Here is a 22,407-nt window from a genome sequence, read left to right on the forward strand (position 1 = left end):
AGGTTCATTGTTCCTTGAAAGTGGAGTCGCAGGTAGACAGGGTGGTGAAGAGGGTGTTTGGTAAGCTTGCCTTCATTGGTCAGTGCATTGAGTCTGGAAGTTATGGCATCATGTTGCAGCTGTACAGAACATTGGGGAGACCAATTTGGAACACTGCATTTATCTCTAGTCTCTCTCATATAGGAAAGATGTTGATAAACTTGAAAGGGTTGGAGGGTTTGAGCTATAGAGAGAGGCTGAATAGGTTGGGGCTATTTTTCCCTGGAGCATCAGAGGCTGAAGGCTGACTTTATAAAGGTTTATAAAATCATGAAGGGCATGAATAGGGTAAATAGATAAGGTATGTTCTGCAAGCTAGGGGAGTCCAAATCTAGAGGGCATAGGTTTAAGGTGAGAGGGGCAAGTTTTAAAAGGGACCTATGGGGTAACTGTTTCACTCAGAGGGTGGTGCATGTATGGAATGAGCTGCCAAAGGATTGGTGGAGGCTGGTACAATTACAACATTTAAAAGGCATCTGGATGGGTACATAAATAGGAAGGGTTTAGAGGGATATGGGCCAAGTGCTGGCAAATGGGACTCGAACAGTTGAGGATATCTGGTTGGCACAGATGCATTCATAGAATCCCTACAGTGTAGAAACAGGCCCACCAAGTGTCCTATTCAAACTCACCTCCCTACCCTAACCCTGCATTTCCCATGACCAATCCCCCTAACCTACACATCTTTGAACTGTAGGAGGAAACTCACACAGACACAGGGAGAATGTGCAAACTCCACACAGACAGTGGAATTGAACCTGGGTCTCTGGTGTTGTGAGGCAACAGTGCTAACCATTGAGCTACCGTGCTATCCCAAGTTGGGCTGAAGGGTCTGTTTCCATGCTATCCAATTCTATGACTCTATAGTACTGAATGAATGGAGATATATTTTCAGGTCGGGATGGTGAAAGGATTAGAGAAGAACTTGCAGGTGATGGTGTTCTACATTGTTGTTTGTGGGAGCTTCCTGTGCTCAGGTGAGCTGCTGCATCTCATGCAGTTCAATTGCCCAGTCAAAGAGTATTTCATTTATCTATAAAATGCTTTGAGACATTTAGAAGCACCATCTAAACGCAGGTTTTTCTTTTTGGTTTCAGAAAGATTGTTTATTTTGTATAAAAGGCCTATTTTCTATTTTGCTGAGAAGAATTTTGCATTTTGTTTTAACTGCAGTACAATATGAGACTCTGAGGAGGTTAACAACAACAACTCACACTTGTATGGTACCTTTAACATTCTTGTACGCAAAGTGGATTTTTAAGAATGTTCTCATTGGATGTGGGCATCACAGGCAAGGCCAGCATCTGCTGCCCCTTTCTATATTCACTCGTGGGATGTGGGCATTGTTGGCTAGCCAATATTTATTGTCCGTCCCTAGTTACCCTCAGGATGGTGGTGGTGAGCTGCCCTCTTGAACCGCTGCAGTCCACCTGCTGTAGGTTTATCCACAATGCCAGCAGAGAGGGAGTTCCAGGTTTTTGAACCAGTGACAGTGAAGGAATGGTGTCAAGATCTTCACCACCACCAGGATGGCAATGTCTTGGTGGTATCCTTGAAGGTGGTGGCGTTCTGTGAACCTTTTGCCCCTGTCCTTCCAGATTGAAGTGTTGTGTGTTTGGAAGGTGCTGTCTAAGATATTTGGTGAAATTCTGCAGTGCGTCTTGTAGGTAGTACACACTGCTGCTACTGAGTGTCGGTGGTGGAGGAAGAGGATTCTTGTGGATGCGGTGCCAATCAAGTGGGCTGCTTTGTCCTGGATGGTGTCAAGCTTTTTGAGTGATTTTCACAGCTGCACTTATCCAGGCAAGTGGAGAGTATTCCATCACACTCCTGAGTTGTAGATGGTGGACAGGCCTTGCGGAGTCAGGAGGTGAGTTACTCGCTGCAGTATTCCTAGCCTCTGACCTGCTCCTGTAGACACTGTGTCTACATGACAAGTCCAGTTAATTTTCAGGTCAATGGTAACTCCCAGGATGTTGATAGTGGGGGATTCAGTGATGATAACATTCATTGAATGGTAAGGGACGTGGAGGGTAGATTGTCTGTTATTGGAGACGGTTGTTGTTTGGTGTTTGTGTGGTGTATTTGGGCCTGAGGGTCTTGTACAACCATTTCAGAGGGCAGTTAAATATCAACCACATTGCTGTGGGTCTGGAGTTACACGTCGGCAAGAGCAGGTAAGTCAGAGGATTTCACTCGCTCAAGGAAGTTCATAAACCAGCTGCATTTTTACAACAATCGATGATAGTTTTATAGTCCCTGTATGCTAAGGCAAGCTTTCAATTCCAGATGGCAGAAGTGGGTACTGCAGATGCTGGAGGCTAGAGTCAAGATTAGAGTGGTGCTGGAAAAGCACAGCAGGTCAGGCAGCATCCGAGGAGCAGGAAAATCGATGTTTCGGGCAGACGTCCTTCATCAATTCCAGATGTTAATTTTTAAAATTCTCACCCTCTATAGTTTGATTCAAACCCATGTCCTTAGATCATTAGTCAGGGTGAGGGAATTGTTAGTCGAGGAACATGGCCATTATGCTTACCAATGCCTACTGTTGAGAGGCTGTTTTCCTTGCCTGAGGAGACAAGAACATAGACTTAGAATTTGTCTAAGACTAAGATTAAGCCTGAAAACCAGTATTTGTTGCCGATTGCCCTTGAACTGAGTGACTCGCTCAGCTTTTGGAGATGGACAGATTTTAATTAACAAAAAGGATTGAAGGGTTAGATTAGATTACTTACAGTGTGGAAACAGGCCCTTCGGCGCAACAAGTCCACACCAACCTGCCGAAGCGCAACCCACTCATACCCCTACATTTACCCCTTACCTAACACTACGGGCAATTTAGCATGGCCAATTCACCTGACCTGCACATCTTTGGAGTGTGGGAGGAAACCGGAGCACCCGGAGGAAACCCACGCAGACACGGGGAGAATGTGCAAACTCCACACAGTCAGTCGCCTGAGGCGGGAATTGAACCCGGGTCTCTGGCGCTGTGAGGCAGCAGTGCTAACCACTGTGCCACCGTGCCGCCCACTGGGAGAGTGGGCAGGAAGGTGGATTTGAGGCCAAGATAGGACCAGCCATGATCGCATAGCATAGCGAAGCAGGCTGAATGTCCTACTCCTGCTCCTCGTTCTTATGTTCTCGTATTCTTGTGTCCTTACAGTTCAAGTGCTGCGGCAGCAACAGTTCCGCTGACTGGCAGCACAGTGTTTACATCCTCTCCCCTACGTCAGGTAACAGACTTGTACCTGACAGCTGCTGCAAGACAGTCACTGAGGCCTGTGGCCGGAGAGACCATCCATCAAATATCTACAAGGTGGAGGTAAGCAAAATATTGCAACCTACGACTTTCAGCTTTGGAAATGAAATCACAGTGATGGGCAATGTTACAGAGGGGATTGTTGTGGCTGAGAGTTTACAGTGATAATTTGATTCCACTTTGACTCCTTACCCCACCCCCTTCACCAGAGGGGCCCATACTGTGGACTCCGAGCCACAGACAATGCCTCAGTAACTGCATAATTCAGCAAGAATGCTACAGCACTGGTTTCAAATCCTTCCCTGCTCTCACCCATTCCCATCTCTCCAAACTCCCCAGCCTCATGACCCTCCTAGATCTCTGCATCCCTCCAATTCTGGACTCCTTTGGAGTGTTGTTGGTAAATCATTACAATGAATTTATAGAAGCATAGGAATATGTACAATTAGAAATGATCTACTTATGATCGATTAATCTACTGGAAATTGTCTATTAATCTCAACACTCAGAAACAGAATGCCATGAGTGTAATGTTCTGGGCAATGTTCCTTGTTTGATCAGTTTTTCATCTTTTATCTTTCGTACTTGGTGTTTGACTGATGTATGTGCGTCATTTTCTCAACCTTGTGGTTTCTGTTCTTTTTGATATTTCACATTTCTAACATACTACTCTGTGCTTGAATACTTCTCTATTTGACCTGCCTTTTTACAATCTGATTTGATGTGGGGGTGCCGGTGTTGGACTAGAGTGGACAAGGTCAGAGGTCACATGACACCAGGTTACAGTCCGACAGGTTTATATGAAATCACAAACCTTCAGAGCTCCTTTGTCAGGTGACAAAGAGGCAGCGCTCCGAAAGCTTGTGATTTCAAATGAACCTGTTGGACTATAATCTGGTGTCATGTGTCTTCTGACTCGATCTGATTTGAAAAGCCTTGGCCAATATTGTTGTCATGGTTCCCAACTCTGTTAACAAAGCTAAGGTTTCGGAGCACCTCATCAGGCTGACCTTGCCTGTAACTACAGTCTGGCGAAACTGTAGTGTTGTCATTTTGTAAATTCCACCAGCATTGTCAAACATCAGCCGTCCAGAGCACCTTGACTGGGGAGGGTATGGGGGCAGATGTACAAGGGTATTGAGAGGTTTGGGTGATGAGGAAAGATTGGATAGACTGTGGTTGATTTCTTTCAATAGTCAATAGACAATAGACAATAGATGCAGGAGTAGGCCATTCAGCCCTTCGAGCCTGCACTGCCATTCAATATGATCATGGCTGATCATTCCCAATCAGTATCCTGTTCCAGCCTTATCTACATAACCCTTGACTCCACTATCTTTAAGAGCTCTATCCAATTCTTTCTTGAATGAATCCAGAGACTGGGCCTCCACTGCCCTCTGGGGCAGAGCATTCCACACAGCCACCACTCTCTGGGTGAAGTAGTTTCTCCTCATCTCTGTCCTAAATGGTCTACCCCGTATTTTTAAGTTGTGTCCTCTGGTTCGGCACTCCCCCATCAGCGGAAATATGTTTCCTCCTGCCAGAGTGTCCAATCCTTTCATAATCCTATACGTTTCAATCAGATCCCCTCTCAGTCTTCTAAACTCAAGGGTATACAAGCCCAGTCACTTCAGTCTTTCAGTGTAAGGCAATCCTGCCATTCTAGGAATTGACCTCGTGAACCTACGCTGCACTCCCTCAATAGCCAGAATGTCTTTCCTCAAATTTGGAGACCAGAACTGTACACAGTACTCCAGGTGTGGTCTCACCAGGGCCATGTACAGCTGCAGAAGCACCTCTTTGCTTCTATACTCAATTTCCTCTTGTTATGAAGGCCAGCATGCTATTAGCCTTCTTCACGACCTGCTGTACCTGCATGCTTGCCTTCATTGACTGGTGGACAAGAACACCCAGATCTCTCTGAACAGCCCCTTTACCTAATTTGATACCATTGAGGTAGTAATCTGCCTTCCTGTTCTTGCCACCAAAGTGGATAACCATACATTTATCCACATTAAACTGCATCTGCCATGCATCTGCCCACTCACCTAACTTGTCCAGGTCACCCTGTAATCTCCTAACATCCTCATCGCATTTCACCCTACCACCCAGCTTTGTATCATCAGCAAATTTGCTAATGTTATTGCTGATACCATCTTCTATATCATTTACATATATTGTAAAAAGCTGCGGTCTCAGCACGGATCCCTGCGGTACCCCACTGGTCACTGCCTGCCATTCCGAAATGGAGCCGTTAATCACTACCCTTTGTTTCCTATTAGCCAACCAATTCTCTATCCAATCTAGTACTTTGCCCCCAATACCGTGCGCCCTAATTTTACTCACTAACCTCTTGTGTGGGACTTTATCAAAAGCTTTCTGAAAGTCCAGGTACACTACATCCACTGGATCTCCCTCGTCCATCTTCCGAGTTACATCCTCAAAAAATTCAAGAAGATTAGTCAAGCATGATTTCCCCTTTCATCAGAGAAGGCTGAGGGATGGCTTGATTGAGATGTATAAAATTAAGACATTCTGTGTAGAGTATAGGGATGACTTTGGCAGAGGGACCAATGACCCCTGGATATAATTGGTTAAAGAATTAGAGGGAAGATGGGTGTTGTGATATAATTTGACAAGGAAACATGCTATAGGTACACAGTCCTTTATCTGAAATCCTTGGGACCAGTTGTTTTTCGGAATTTGGAATTTTTCAGGTTTCGGAATAAATGACATTTTCACATTGAAATAAAAAGAATTACCTACCAGCAGACCCATGTGTGGATAGTACGAGCGCTGAGACACAATTGACACCTGCCAATGCTGGGCCAGACCACCATGTCACATCTAAGAGATGGGGTTCGAGTAGGGATGGAGTTGGGTCACCTGATCGTGCCAAAATGACACTCCCCACTCCACAAAAAAGGTTTTGGATTTCGGAGCTTTTCAGATTTTGGATAAAGGATTGTGTATCTGTAACGGGCAAGTGACTGGGATGTAGAGCGTGTAGCAAGCAGTGTTTGTCTGCAGCATGTAGCGTGCGAGTGTGGAGCTGTGCTTTTCTGTCATGATACTGGTTGACTCTCATTGATAAACCTTTCTGCTGAGCTCAGCTGTAATAGACCTTCACATAAACAGAACTGACACCAGTTTACCAGTCCTGCTGTGAGATTAATAAGTTTGTGTTAGTAAACACTGTGATGAAGTTACCTAATATATTATTACTGCTGAGCACTCGGGTTCTCAAGTGGAGCAATGATCCCAGAAGCACAGGCGTCTTACGGTGCAGAAAGAGGCAATTCAGCCCATCGGCCCTGCACTGACTGAGTATCATTATCCAGTGTCAATCTCCTGCGTTTTCCCCCATATCCTTGCACTTTATTTTTAACCAAATAATCATCCAAAGCCCTCTTGAATGATTCAATTAAACCTGCTTCCTTGGCAGTGCATTCCATACTCTACCTCGTCAGAGAGTAGGAAAGTTTCTGTTCCTCACATCGTCATTGCTTCTTTTGCAAATCATTTTAAATTCTATGCCTTCTCCTACTTATTTTCTTTTATGAGCAAGGAACACTTTCTCCCTGTCTACACTATCCAGCCCAAGCCCAAACTTGGAAACCTCTATCAGAACACCTTTTGGCCTTCTTCTTTCCAAGGTAAGCAGTCCCAATTCATAGAGTCATACAGCACGGAAACAGACCCTTCAATCCAACCAGTCCATGCCGACCATAATTCCAAACTAGGCTTGCTTCACCTGCCTGCACTTGGCCCATATCCCTCAAACATTTCTTGTTCATGGACTTATCTAAGTTCTTCAGTCTGTCCTCATAACTCAAGTGTCTCATCCCTGCAACCATTCTTGGAACATGTTTGTATACCTCCTACAATGTAACACTCAGGACTGTATACAGAACTCCAACTGAGATCAAACTTGTGTCTTATATGAGTTCAGCATCGCTTCCACACTCTTGTCCTCCATGCCCCTATTAGTTAAGCCAAGGACATAGTATGTTTGATTATCTTTTCTCTCCACGCACCTTCAATGACTTGTACACCCAGGTCCAATTGCTTCTCCACCCCCTATTTTATATTATTTTCAATGTTCCTCCTATCAGACTGCATTACCCTGAAATCCTCTGTATTAACCTCATCTGTCCTCCATCTGCCCATGCTGTGTAATGCTAATTGTATCTCATTTCACGTTATCACTCTGGGACCAGCTAGCACAGGGACTGAACCCCTACATTTCACTGTCCAGCCAGTTGAGCTAACTGATCTTCAAATCTTCTGAGTCCTCTGTTTATTTGTTTGAACGTAGCAGTGGTCACTGATTGCACAGGGTCCTGCACAGCACTGGAGTCAACCGACAGCTGCACAGTGCACCATACACTGAGTCATTTTCCTTTACAATTACTGGAATGAGATGGAAACATGTTAGTGACTTTTAATGCACCATTCAAGTGGTAATAGGGGACAAGAGAATCTACTGAAGTGAGTGTTTTAATCCCCTGGACCATATTGAACATAACTGTTGTCTCTCTAAAAGGCTGGGAAGTGTTCTAAAGGAAATAAACCCACCTGGAGCCTGAAGAGGTTTGTGACGCACGAGATAAAATCATTCAAGATGTTGATGAGAAGCTTGTAAAGCACAAATTGAATAATGATTACAAGCAATATCTTGTTTTTGAAATTACTGGATTAATAACACAGAGATGGGGACTAATTCAGATATCTGGGTTGTCAGGCCGTCAGAGAAGGGCTCAGAGGCAGGAAATCAGGAAAATGAGGACATCTCCAGTGCCAGGAACAACAGTGACTTGAAGGCAGGCTGTCAATAACATTATCAATTCACAAATTGCCAATAGGGACTGTTGTGACACAGTGTTAGTGTCCCTACCTCTGATCAAGAGGCCCGGGTTCAAGCCCCACCTGCTGCAGAGGTGTTAGAAAAACATCTGAACAGGTTGGTTAAAAAATATCTCCACCAATTAGCCACCAGTTTCCCCTCAGGGCTGCCATTTTCACAGCTGCACAGGGCCCTGCTGTGCGTGGGGACTGCCATCTGCAAATAGATGGTTTACCACTGGGAGTGGAGGCCTGAGTTTCCGAATGCTCCATTTGCTGGAGAGGGATGCTCTGTAGCAGCTGACGGAATACCCCCACCCAGGCCAAAGTCCCCAGTGCACTGAATCTGTGCTGCCAAGGGAGGGGTAACCCCTCTGAGTGCCACGGGTGTTCTATCTGAGCCCACGGTCACAAAAATACATTTGTTACTCCGCCCGTGAAGATTGGATTAGATTACGTACAGAATGGAAACAGGCCCTTAGGCCCAACAAGTCCACACCAGCCCTCCGAAGAGCAACCCACCCAGACCCATTCCCCTACCCTATATTTACTCCTGACTAATACACCTAACAGTAGGGGCGATTTAGCATGGCCAATTCACCTGACCTGCACATATTTGGATTGTAGTAGGAAACCCACACATACACAGGGAGAATGTGCAAACTCAAAACAGACAGTTACCCGAGGCTGGAATTGAACCCGGGTCACTGGCGCCGTGAGGCAGTAGTGCTAACCACTGAGCCACCATTCTGCCCGTAATTGAAAATTGGAGCCACTCTCTTCTTTCTCCCTCACAGCCTCAGCAATGGTCACCCCATGTCGGGACTGCCGCCTTTGGCCTCTGAATGGCTCCACAACTCCCAGAGTGAGGCAGCCATGTTTTGTTGAACAGTAGGCCCAGGTCAACCTTTCTGCTGGCTGTGACAGTATGCCCACTGCCCTCCAGCACGCCATCTACTTTGTCCTTCTGAAATTGTGGCTCCATATTCAACCCCCACACAACAGCTGGGAATCTAGATTCAATTGTTCTTAAAATTCTGGAATGAGAAAGCAACTTATCTCAGTCATGCTGACCACAAAGTTACCAACCACTGCTATCTTAATTCACTATGGAGAGAAAATTGTTATCCTTAGCCCTTTCGGTCTATGTGTGGCCTCAGGTCGACAGAAATATGAGTGATTCTTAAAATGGCCACTCAAGTTCATAAAGTCATAAAAATTTAGGAGCAGGGGTAGGCCGTTTGGCCCTTTAAGCCTACTCTGACATTGTATAAAATCATGGCTGATGGGTGTGTCACTTTCCTGCCTGTTCCCCAGAATTCTTGATTCCTTTGTCAAACACAACTGTAACTCAGACTTGAATATATTCAGTATTTAAGAAGGTGCTAAGAGTAATGGAGAATGACAGAGACAGTAAGAGAGAGCTGGACAGTAAAGTAGACAGTTCAGAGAGTAACCCACCTACAATTTCATTAGCCAGTGCTGAAATACTGGGACAGGAGCTATTCTCATACTTAGAGGAAGGACAACAGAAATATTTAGTAAGACTACTTAGGAAATACCAGAAAGTCATGCCTGATGTATTTATTAGATTTCTTTGTGGAAGTGTTAGATGAAATGTAATCCAACAATATAATATATTCAAAGTTCCATTTACTAAGGTACTGCACATTAGGCTATTTAATAAGATAAGATCTCATATTATCAGGAGTGGTATATTGCCTTGGATGGAGGATTAGCTAACTAACAGAAGGCACAGTTGTGATAAGGGAGGCATTTTCAAGATGGCAACTTGTAATTGATGGAATGCCAAAGGATCAATGCTAGGGCCACAATTATTTACAGTGTATCTTAATAATTTGGATGACAGAAGTAAATGTACTATTGGCAAGTCTGCAGATGGCAAAAAATAGATTAGATTAGATTAGATTCCCTCCAGGATTCCCTGCAGTAGATGGGGAGTATTGACACACAGAGTCTTGGAGGAATATAGACATGTTAAGTCAGTAGCAAAAACTTGGCAAGTTGAATATAATGTGAGAAAATTTAAGGTTCTGCACTTTGGCATGAAGAATAAAAAAGCTGAATATTATTTAAATGGAAAAAGACAGCAGAAACCCTCAGCACAAAGGGATTTGAGGGTTCACTTGCGTGAATCACAAAAAGCTGGCATCCAAGTTCAGTCGGTCACAGAGCAGGCAAATCGAATGTTAACCTTTACACCGGGTCGAAGATTGTATCGATAGAGTTGGCAGTGTTCCAATTCCTTACTAAGGTTGATGTATTGAAGTACTACAGGCAAGTACTAATTGAATTAAGAGATATCAGTTTTTGTTACACCAAATGAGTTATATCTATGCTAGGTCATAAATTTACAAATGCCCCAGCTGTATTCCAGAGGCTTTTGAATCAAGTTATAATTGGTGTGTTGAAGAGACTGGATTATTTAGACTGTGTACTAATGTTATATCCAAGGAAAAATGTGTAACACAATCAGAACTCTTATTTAAGCAGTTGGATAGCTGGTTTTGTATTAAATCTTGACAAGATTTCCTAACCACGTTTCCAAACAATGCCAGATGGTGTTAAGAAGCTGAAGGCTATCCGAATGAATAGGCGAAAGTGAGGACTGCAGATGCTGGAGATCAGGGTCAAGATTAGAGTGGTGTTGGAAAAGCACACTCAGGCAGTTTCTTGCTCCTCAGATGCTGCCTGACCTGCTGTGCTTTTCCAGCACCACTCTATCCTAATGAATAGTCTGGTGTTGCCCATTCTTGACTTGTATTAAGCCTTTTAAAATGGCAGTTGATGCTGTTGGGAGCATCTTATTGCAAGATGACTAATTAGGAATAGGGAAAACAATGAGGTGCTTCACAAAGAAACTGAACTAATGTGAGAAGATGTAATCCACAGTGGGAAAGGAGACTCTGGAATTACTACTGGCTCTTAAACATTTTGAAGTTTATGCCCATCACGAGGACAAGAAAACATTAATGTAAAAGAGGATCTGAATGTCCACCCTATGAACGTTCATACTTGCGAACCCCATGCAGGAGTGTGATTTGAAAAATTGAGCATACAAATGCTTCCTGGACTTAAAATTGGCCGACTTGCGTTGTCCTACATTATGACCCAACTTGTGGGTGAATCAACTTCAGTACAGACTCAAGACCTGAACCCATTCACAACTCCGGGTACCTGTACACTGTCTGTAACTGCTTGGCATTTCAAGGGAAATTTAAATCTTGAAATACAAGGTTATTTTGATGGAACACACTAATTGACTGTTATAACATGTCACTGTTAATATCACAGGAAAAGACATTATAATTGCATACTCATGATCAAGAATGAAATGATGCTGGAATGATTTGAAAAACTGAGAAGGAAAGATGACAAGAAATAGTGTATGAAGAATAAGTGAGGGTGAATGAATGAATTTTTCTTGTATTTTGTTGTATATTTACATTGTGTTTACCTTGTGATGAAACATTTAGAAATGGCATTTCTTTAAGGGTGGAGGCATATAAAGAATATGTCTGTGCTTTTGAACATAAATTGGGAAAACGGAAGTTTGCATACTGTTGTGTTGCAGATAATGTACCAGGTGTGCTTTGTCTTTTGATTTTGCAATTCAAAGGTCAAAACTGAATGGTATTTACATATTGGTTAAACAAGGTCATGGAACCTTTGAAGAATGAGGTATTGATCATGTTGGGCTGAAAAACAATAGGCAGCATTTGGATTTTTAAGTAGCAGTTTGTTACATACCCGAGAAGAGGCAGTTGAAGGCAACCTTCCAGAAAGCCTGCAAGCAAAGATAGCATTTCACACTTTCTCACATTTTGTTGGGACAGACAAAATACTCAACAGAACTCTGGAAAGAAGAACTTCTATCTTAAACAAAGACTTAGGTCAACTGACAGGCTACCAAATTGAACACTTTATTACTCTTCTGTCACAAATAAATGATTTCATAGCCAAAAGCCAAAATAATGGAGAAATTCAACTAATTTCACCCTTGTGGTTTGAACTCTTGATTCAGAGAATTTGTTTCTCTTTTCTTCCATTTACCATCCATGAAACTTCTGCAGAGCTGTCTGTCTCGTACACAGAATTTATGAATGACTGTGTCAGTGTTTGGGTTTAGATTTGCATTGCTGTGGTTAATAATTGATTTTGCCACTTGGTAACGTAGGAACATAGAAAATAGGTGCAGGAGTAGGCTGCACCACCATTCAATACAATCATGGCTAATGATGCAATTTCAGTATCCCATTCCCACCCTCTCCCCATATCCCTTGATCCATTTAACTGCAAGGGCCACATCCAGCTATCTCTTGAATATATCTCATGAACTGGCCCCAACGGTTTCCTGTTTGAAAGAGTTCAACAGGTTTGTAAATCTCTGAGTGAAGACATTCTTCCTCATCTCAGCCCTGAATGGCCTATCTCTTATAGAGTCAGAGAGTCATAAAGATGTACAGTATGGAAACAGACCTTTCGGTCCAACCTATCCATGCTGACCAGATATCCCAAACCAATCTAGTCTCACCTGCCAGCACCTGGCTCATATCCCTCTAAACCCTTCCTATTCATATACCCATCCAGATGCCTTTTAAATGTTTCAATTGTACCAGCCTCCACCACTTCCTCTGGCAGCTCATTCCATGCACGTACCACCTTCTGTGTGAAAAAGTTGTCCCTTAGGTCCCTTTTATATCTTTCCGCTCTCACCCTAAACCTATACCCTCTAGTTCTGGACTCCCCCACCCCAGGGAAAAGACTTTGTCGATTTACCCTATCCGCGCCTCTCATAATTTTGTAAACTTCTAAGTTTGTGAGAAGATTTGTAGCTCGGGTGCTCGTTGTTGTGGTTCTGTTCGCCAAGCTGGGAATTTGTGTTGCAAACGTTTCGTCCCCTGTCCAGGTGACATCCTCAGTGCTTGGGAGCCTCCTGTGAAGCGCTTCTGTGATGTTTCCTCCGGCATTTGTAGTGATTTGTATCTGCTGCTTCCGGTTGTCAGTTCCAGCTGTCCGCTGCAGTGGCCGGTATATTGGGTCCAGGTCGATGTGCTTATTGATTGAATCTGTGGATGAGTGCCATGCCCCTAGGAATTCCCTGGCTGTTCTCTGTTTGGCTTGTCCTATAATAGTAGTGTTGTCCCAGTCGAATTCATGTTGCTTGTCATCTGAGTGTGTGGCTACTAAGGATAGCTGGTCGTGTCGTTTCGTGGCTAGTTGGTGTTCATGGATGCGGATCGTTAGCTGTCTTCCTGTTTGTCCTATGTAGTGTTTTGTGCAGTCCTTGCATGGGATTCTTGTAAACTTCTATAAGATCACCCCTCAGCCTCTGACGCTCCAGGGAAAACAGCCCCAGCTTTTTCAGCCTCTCCTTATAGCTCAAATCCTCCAACCCTGGCAACATCCTTGTAAACCTTTTCTGAGCCCTTTCAAGTTTCACAACATTGTTCCGATAGGAAGGAGACCAGAATTGCATGCAATGTTCCAACAGTGGCCTAACCAATGTCCTGTACAGCCACAACATGACCTCCCAACTCCTGTACTCAATACTCTGACCAATAAAAGAAAGCATACCAAACGCCTTCTTCACTATCCTGTCTACCTGCAACTCCACTTTCAAGGAGCGCATTCCCAAGTCTCTTTGTTCAGCAACACTCCCTAGGACCTTACCATTAAGTGTATAAGTCCTGCTCAGATTTGTTTTCCCAAAATGCAGCACCTCGCATTTATCTGAATTAAACTCCATCTGCCACTTCTCAGCCCATTGGCCCATCTGGTCCAGATCCTGTTGTAATCTGAGGTAACCTTCTTCACTGTCCACCACACCTCCAATTCTGGTGTCATCTGTAAACTTACGAACTGTGCCTGTTCAGTCCCATCAGGATTTGATACGTTTCTATGAGACCTCCCCTTATTCTTTTAAATTCCAGCAAATGCAAGCCCAGTCGATACAGTCTTTCCTCATGTCAAGAAGAAGTATGAAATAAGTAGGCTTTATATTTTTGTTTATCGATAGAACCTGTGTGAGTTCCTTTCTTCCTCCATAGCAGTCAAAGTCAGGCAGGTTAACCATCTTGGTGATTTAGTTGTCATTTTATACATTTGGAATGGATCATAGAATAATTATTAACATACCCTTCCCGTGAGAAAATATCTGAAGTTATAACTAGCAAGATCAATGGATGTAGCAGTTTGAAGTTTTTAAAAGTGCATTCAAATATATGCCATATGCAATCCTGGTTTGCAAGAATACAGCTCATGGGGGAGAGATAATATATTAATATGTGTGAGGATTGGCATGTGGCACAGAAAAGAGGGCAGTAAGGGTGGCATTTTTAGGATAACTAGAGCTCATGGCAATAATTTTGTTCATTGGATTTTTAAATACCACCAGTTACAGGGGTTTGAAAGCATTAGCCTGCATTGATGTGTTACTAATCCAGTGGCATTACCACTACACTAACCTTTCCCCTGGGGTAAGCAAAGCAGACGTTTTCCCTGCCTGGAGAAGCTGCAGTTAGTGGGAGAAGGGGGGGTGGGGTGAGTGTTGTAAGTAGTCATTTTCCTGATTGCGGACTAAGCCAGAAAAGTGGAAGCTTCTCCGGAGAGAAACCCTCTGACCGACAGTGAAAGAGGCGAAAGTGAGGACTCCAGATGGTGGAGGTCAGAGTCAAGGTTAGAGTGGTGCTGGAAAAGCACAGCAGGTCAGGCAGCATCCGAGGAGCAGGGAAATCACCATTTCAGGCAGGAGCCCTTAATCAGGAAACCATCCTGATGAAGGGCTCCTGCCCGAAACATCGATTTTCCTGCTCCTCGGGTGCTGCCTGACCTGCTGTGCCTTTCCAGCACCGCTCTAATCCCGACAGTGAAAGAGTCTATTGGTTATTCAGGCAGTCAGGCAGCAGATCAACTGCTGGTCCTGTCTGCCTGGAGCTACTAACCTATCAGGGAATTCTCTTCCTCAGAAAGCTGTGGAAGCTCAGCCCTTGACCATTCAAGACTAAGGTCAATAGACTTTTGGATAATGGGGTAATCAAGGAATAGGGGGCTTGATTAGAGTCATAGAGATGTACAGCATGGAAGCAAACCCTTCAATCCAACCCATCCATGCAACCAGATATCATAAATGAATCTAGTCCCATTTGTCAGCACTTGGTCCATACCCCTCTAAACCCTTCCTATTCATATTTACTTCGAGTCATAGAGATATACAACACAGAAACAGACTCTTCAGTCCAACTCGTCCATGTCAATCATATATCCTAAATTAATCTATTCCCATTTGCCAATATTTGGTCCATATCCTTCCCAACCCTTCCTATTCATATATCCATCCAGATGCCTTTTAAATGTTGTCATTGTAACAGTCTCCAACACTTCCTCTGGCAGCCCCTTTCACACCCTCTGCATGAAAGCTTTGCCCCTTAGGTCCCTTTTACATCTTTTCCTTCTCACCCCAAACCTATACCCTGTAGTTCTGTGCTCCTCTACCCTGGGAAAAAGGCCGTGTCTGTTTTCTCTATCCATGTCCCTCATGATTTTATAAACCTCTATAAGGTCACCCCTCAGCCTCTGACGCTCCAGGGAGTGAGTGGAACAGTGACGCTGTGGAGTCATGTAGTTCATATTTCTAAGATTCTTCTGAAGCCTGTAGGTTTCCTAAAGGTTGTGTGTTTCTAACCAATCCCACATTCCAGCAGTTACATGCCAACATCTGAGTAGGAACAGAAGTAGGCCACTCAGCCCCTTGAGCTCCATCCCACTTGAAAAGCTCATCTTTCTTTCAATTCCTGCCTGTCCCCAATAACATTCCACTCCCCCCTCTGCTTATCAAACATTTATCTATGTCTGCCTTAAAAATATTCAATGATTCTACTTTCACTGACTTTTCTGGAAGAGTTCTAAAGACTCAAGGCCCACTGAGGGAAGAGAAAAAAAAACCCTCATCTGTCTCAACCCCTTATTTAGAAAAAATGAACTCCATTCTAGAATCTTCCACAAAAGGAAGCCTCCTTACCACATTCCAACCCTCCCCCTCACTTTCAAGACCCCTCAGGGTTTGTCATGTTTCAATCATTTCATGTTGATTGTCTTGGAAATACATCTTGTATGTCTTTGAACAAACACTTCCCTGGAATCTTGGTTTCATGAAGGGGTGTGAGGGGGAAATAAACCTCTTTCCCCTAGATTCCCGCAGCAGGAATTCTTACCCAATCCCCAGATTATGTTGTGACCTGCGGCAGAATACTGCGGATTGCTGGAATGTCAGTGCAGGGGAGGGAATGTGAAGACTCCAGCAATGTGTCACTCAGTTAGATTGTCACTTTGATGCCTTGGAATCTCCTGATAATTCTGATGAATCCACACAAGCTGATCTACAATCCACAGGGACTGTGAGCTGAGCCAAGCTCTCATCAGCTGTCACGTTTCCCTAGTACTTGTGAAAAGAGGTCTCTGTTGACCATCAAACTGCATTCTCTCTCTGTTTCTTTCTGTCGGGCTCACAAGCTGCTAACAGCTGAATATTTGCCGAGAAGTTGTAAGATTTAACAGCCAGTCACAGTCCAGCTGCCACGTGACTTATTCATCACCAGCTCATTTTATCCCGAACTTAATCAGTTGCTGAATATCCCACCTCAGTGACCGAATTTTTCCACTTAGTGACAACATAAACTCTGGCAGGCTTGACATTTCTATTACATACGCTGTTATCTTCTTAACAGAAAACCAGTTAACTTTGTCAGACACAATTTGGCTGTTCACAATTCCCAGCTGGCCGTCCTCAATTAACCCATGTCATTTTGTGTTAGTGTTAATGTGATTGCATCCAGTCGCCTTGTTGATGATATTTGATCTCCAGTTATCTGATTGTGAGTCTGCGTTGATGATGCTCCTGATTTCTGCATTCCCTGTGTTTTTTTAATCCATTCTTGGAATGTACAGCAGCTCTGGAGAAGACAATGGGGGTGAGCTGCCTTCTTGAACCAGGTGGTGTGGGTACACCCACAGCCCTGTCACAGAAGATGTTCAGAATCCCAATGACAGTGAAGAAATGGCAATAAATTACCAAGTCAGCACTTGGAGAGGAACTTCCAGGTGGTGATGGTGTCCCCGTGTGTCTGCTACCCTGCTCTATCTAGATGGAAGGGTTTGGAAGGTGCTGTCAAAGAGCCTCTGTGTCCCAGGGTTACAGTCAGAGTTTCTCCTGTTCCTTCTGTGAATATTCTAGGCTATAGTTTGGGTCTTTTCCATTTTGACTGCCACCTTTACCAGGTTATAGTCCAGAGTGTGGTGCTGGAAAAGCACAGCAGGTCAGGAAGTATCCGAGGAGCAGGAGAATCAACGTCTCGGACATAAGCCCTTCATCAGGAATGAGGCCTCACTCCTGATGAAGGGCTTATGCCCGAGACGTCAATTCTCCTGCTCCTCGGATGCTGCCTGACCTGCTGTGCTTTTCCAACACCACACTGTCGACTCTGATCTCCAGCATCTGCAGTCCTCACTTTCTCCTACCAGGTTATGGTCCAACAGGTTTATTTGGAGGTACAAGCTTTTGGAGCGCTGCCCAAATAGCTACCTGACGAAGGAGCAGCACTACAAAAGCTGTGCGTCAAAATAAACCTGTTGGACTATCACCAGGTGTTGTGTGATTTTTTTTAAACTTTGTCCATCCCAATCCAATACTGGCACCTCCACACCTTTAAATTGAATATTAATTGTGTTTAATTCAATGCAGGTGGAGGGCATTAATTGGTGTTTGACTTAAGCACATGTATGAGGCCCTCTTGTGGCATAGTGGTAGTGTCCCCACCCCTGGACTGGGAGGGCTGGTCCAAATCCCACCTGCTCCAGAGATGTGTAATTACATTGCAGAACAGGTTGGATCGAAAATTGGTTAAATAAAAAAGAATCTGAAGCATATGTCGGGGCTCTTGTGGTGCAGTAGTACTGTCCCTACCTCTGATCTGGGAGGCCAGGGTTCAAAAGATTTACAAGGATATTGCTGGAATTGAAGGATTTGAGCTATGGGCTTAACAGGCTTGGGGCTGTTTTCCCTGGAGCGTTGGAAGCTGAGAGGTGACCTTAGAGGTTTATAAGATCGTGAGGGGCATGTATCAGGTGAATAGTCAAGGTCTTTACACTGGGGTGGGCGAGTCCAGAACTAGAGGGCATAGATTTAAGGTGAGAGGGGAGAAATTTAAAAGGGACCTTAAGGGGCCATGTTTTTATGCAGAGGGTGGTGTGTGTATGGAATGAGCTGCCAGAGGATGTAGGGTGAGGACTAGTATAATTACAACATTTTAAATGCATCTGGATGGGTATATGAATAGGAAAGGTTTGAATGCTGGCAAATGGGACTAGATGAATTTCAGATATCTGGTTGACCTGGATGAGATGGCTGAAGGGTCTATTTCTGTGCTGTATATCTCTATGACTCGAAGTCCCAACTGCTCCAGAGGTGTATAACACCGTTTCTGAACAGGTTAGTTTGGAAAGCAAGCCCCTTCAGCACATGCGGAGAGAAACATGTGAACCTGGTCAGGTGAGTGAGATACAAAATCAGCTTCTCACCTTCAAGAATAATGTAAATTGTCTCCAGTGGGGCAGGCCTGAAATCTCACCATCATATTAAGACAACAACTCACTGAGATTGTCTGCCTTTTCAATTAATGATATAGCCAGGAGAGGGATTGAGGATCTGAAAAGTGACTACAGAGAGCTAGGTTGGAAGCTGAAGAGCAGGATGATTAGAGTAGTGACTTCAGGTTTGCTATCGGTGCCACGAGATAGTGAGGTGAGGAACAGTCAGCGGATGTAGCTTAACACATGGCTGCGAGGCTGGTGTAGGAAGGAGGGCTTCAGATACCTAGACCATTGGGATACCTTCTGGGGAAGGTGGGACCTGTACATGAAGGATGGGTTGCACCTGAACTGGAGGGGTACAAATATCCTGGGTGGGAGATTTGCTCGTGCGATTCGGGAAGGTTTAAACTAGTTTGGCAGGGGGGTGGGAATCAGAGCAACATGTCTGAGATGGGGTCAGTTGCAGACAGGACAGTGACAGGATATATTGAATCTATCAGGAAGGTTTCTCAGGCAATGAAACATAGGGATCGGTTAAAGTGTGTTTGCTTTAATGCAAGGAGTGTCTGGAATAAGAATGACGAACGTAGAGCATGGATCAGTACTTGGGGCCACGATGTTGTGGCCATAACAGAGACATGGGTTTCACAGGGGCAGGAATGGTTGCTTGATGTCCCAGGGTTTAGAACATTTAAAAAGAACAGGGAGGGTGGAAAAATAGGAGGGGGTGTAGCATTGTTAATCAGAGAGTGCATCACTGCTATAGAAACGAAGGTTGTTGAGGAAGGTTTGTCTACTGAGTCAGTATGGGTGGAAGTTAGGGACAGCAAGGGAACAGCTACTGCATTGGGGATTTTCTACAGACCACCTAATAGCAGTAGAGAGATTGAAGATCTCATAGGCGAGCAGATTCTGGAAAAATGCAAAAGTAGCAGGGTTATTGTTATGGGTGATTCAACTTTCCCAATATTGACTGGAACCTCCTAAGTGCAGATGATTTGAATGGAGCTGTTTTTGTCAGATGTGTTCAGGAGGATTTCCTTACTCAGTATGTAGACAGACCAACAAGGGGAGAGGCCATTTTGGATATGGTGCTCTGCAACGAGCCAGGACAGATGTCAGATCTCGCGGTGGGAGAGCACCTTGGTGAAAGTGATCACAACTGCCTCACATTTAGCATAGACTTGGAGCAGTTACAGAGAGAGGATATTTAATTGGGGAAAAGGATTTTATGACGCTATCAGACAGGAATTGGGAAGTACAGACTGGGAGCAATTGTTCCACAGGGCACAGCAGACATGTGGAGACTATTTAAGGAGCAATTGTTGCGAGTGATGCGCAAATTTGTTCCTCTGAGACAGGTAAGGGGTAAGATTAAGGAACCTTGGATGACAAGAGCAGAGGAGCTTCTCGTCCAAAGGAAGAAGGCAGCTTACGTAAGGTGGAGGAAGCAAGGATCTAACACAGCTTTAGAAGATTGCAGGCTTGCTAGAAAGGAGCTCAGAAATGGACTGAGGAGAGCCAGGAGGCAGCATGAAAAATGCTTGGCAAGAAGGATTCTGGAGAACCCAAAGGCATTTTACTCAGACATAAGGAATAAGAGAATGATCAGGGAGAAGGTAGGGTGATCAGGGATAGCGGAGGGAACTAGTGTGTGGAGTCTGAGCAGATAGGGAAAGACTTAAGTGAGTTTTTTGCTTTGGTTTTCACCAAGGAAAGGGAACTTGTTGGAAGTGAAAACTTTGAGGAGCTGGGATACAGTCTTGATCAGATCAAGATTGATGAAGTTGATGTGCTGGAAATTTTGGCAAAGTTTAAAATTGATAAGTCCCCAGGGCCAGACCAGATTTATCTTAGGCTGCTCTGGGAAGCGAGAAAGGAGGTTGCCAAGCCGCTGATGAGGATCTTTGCTGCCTCACTCTCCACGAGAGTCGTACCAGAGGATTGGAAGGAGGCGAATGTTGTTCCATTTTTCAAGAAGGGTAATAGGGAAATCCCTGGCCATTACAGACCAGTCAGTCTTACGTCTGTGGTCAGCAGAGCTTTGGAAAGAATTCTGAAGGATAGGATTTATGACTATTTGACAAAGCATAGTGTGATTAAAGGCAGTCAGCATGGCTTTGTGAGGGGGCAGGTCATGCCTCACAAAACTTATTGAGTTTTTTGAGGAGGTGTCAAGACAGGTCGACGAAGTTCGAGCAGTGAATGTGGGGTGTATGTGGACTTCAGCAAGGCATTTGATAAAGTTCCTCATGGTAGGCTCATTCATAAAGTGAGGAAGTGTGGGATACAGGGAGGTTTGGCTATCTGGATTCAGAATTGGCTGGCTGACAGAAGGCAGAGAGTGGTTGTGGCTGGACAGTGTTCTGCCTGGAGATCAGTGTTGAGTGGGGTCCTGCAGGGGTCTGTTCTTGGGCCTCTGCTCTTTGTAGTTTTTATAAATGACTTGGATGAGGAGGTTGAGGAGTGGGTTAGTAAATTTGCTGATGACACAAAGGTTGGAGGTGTCATCGATAGTATAGAGGGCTACTGCAGGCTGCAGCGCGACATAGACAGGATGCAGAGCTGGGCTGAGAAATGGCAGATGGAGTTCAAACTGGATAAATGCAAAGTGATGCATTTTGGAAGGTCAAACTCGAATGCTGATTATAGGATTAAAGACAGGATTCTTGGCAGTGTGGAGGAACAGAGGGATCTGGGTGAGCAAGTACATAGATTCCCTCAAAGTCGCCACCCAAGTGGATAGGGTTGTTAAGAAAGCATGTGGTGTTTTGGCTTTCTTTAACAGGGGGATAGAGTTTAAGAGCTGCGAGGTTTTGCTGCAGCTCTACAAGTCCTTGGTGAGACTACACTTGGAATATTGTGTCCAGTTCTGGTCGCCCTACTATAGGAAAGACACAGAGGCTTTGGAGAGGGTGCAAAGAAGGTTTACCAGGCTGCTGCCTGGACTGGAGGGCTTGCCTTATGAAGAAAGATTGAATAAGCTCAGACTTTTTTCTCTGGAGAGAAAGAGGAAGAGAGGAGATCTGATCGAGGTGTACAAAATAATGAGTGGAATAGATAGAGTCAATAGCCAGAGACTTTTCCCCAGGGAAGGATCGACTGGTACAAGGAGTCATAGTTTGAGGATATTAGGAGGAAGGTATAAAGGGGACGTCAGGGGTAGGTTCTTTATGCAGAGAGTTGTGAATGCATGGAATGCATTGCCAGCTGTGGTGGTGGAAGCGAAGTCATTGGGGACATTTAAGCGACTGTTGGACATGCACATAGATAGCAGTGATTCGCGGGGTGCGTAGGTTAGTGACTATATTTTACATTAGGATCAAGTCTCAGCACAACATCGTGGGCCTAAGGGCCTGTTCTGTGCTGTACTGTTCTATGTTATATAACTTCTGCCCAATGAGAAACCCAATATTTCATGTATCTAACACAGCAGGGTGTGCCACAGGTAGTTTTGTTGTTGCTGCTTTGTCTTAATTACGTGGCAGTTTTAAACAACGCTTCGGTTCACTTGCACTGTCACTTTGTCAGTCCCTGTCCAATGGGAGGAAGTTAGCCTATCCCATTGACCAGCTCCAAACTCAGTTGGTCTACGGTGCGTGGAGTCAGCCTGAGGTTCAAGAGCATGGAACTATGGGAGCGGTCAAAGGGAGGGA

General features: G+C 44.4%; 1 protein-coding gene across 5 annotated transcripts in view; it reads left to right on the forward strand.

Annotated features, from left to right (window-relative positions):
• The window catches only part of tspan11 (tetraspanin 11), a 79,076-nt gene that overhangs the window by 47,855 nt on the left and 8,814 nt on the right, over nt 1–22,407 (forward strand). For all 5 annotated transcript variants that reach the window (XM_072551771.1, XM_072551772.1, XM_072551773.1 and 2 more), the window contains one exon: nt 3,203–3,361. In XM_072551771.1, coding sequence (XP_072407872.1) covers nt 3,203–3,361 — 159 coding nt within the window. The remainder of the gene's footprint in view (nt 1–3,202; nt 3,362–22,407) is intronic.

Source organism: Chiloscyllium punctatum, chromosome 32, assembly GCF_047496795.1.
Source record: "Chiloscyllium punctatum isolate Juve2018m chromosome 32, sChiPun1.3, whole genome shotgun sequence".
NCBI classification, from domain to species: domain Eukaryota; kingdom Metazoa; phylum Chordata; class Chondrichthyes; order Orectolobiformes; family Hemiscylliidae; genus Chiloscyllium; species Chiloscyllium punctatum.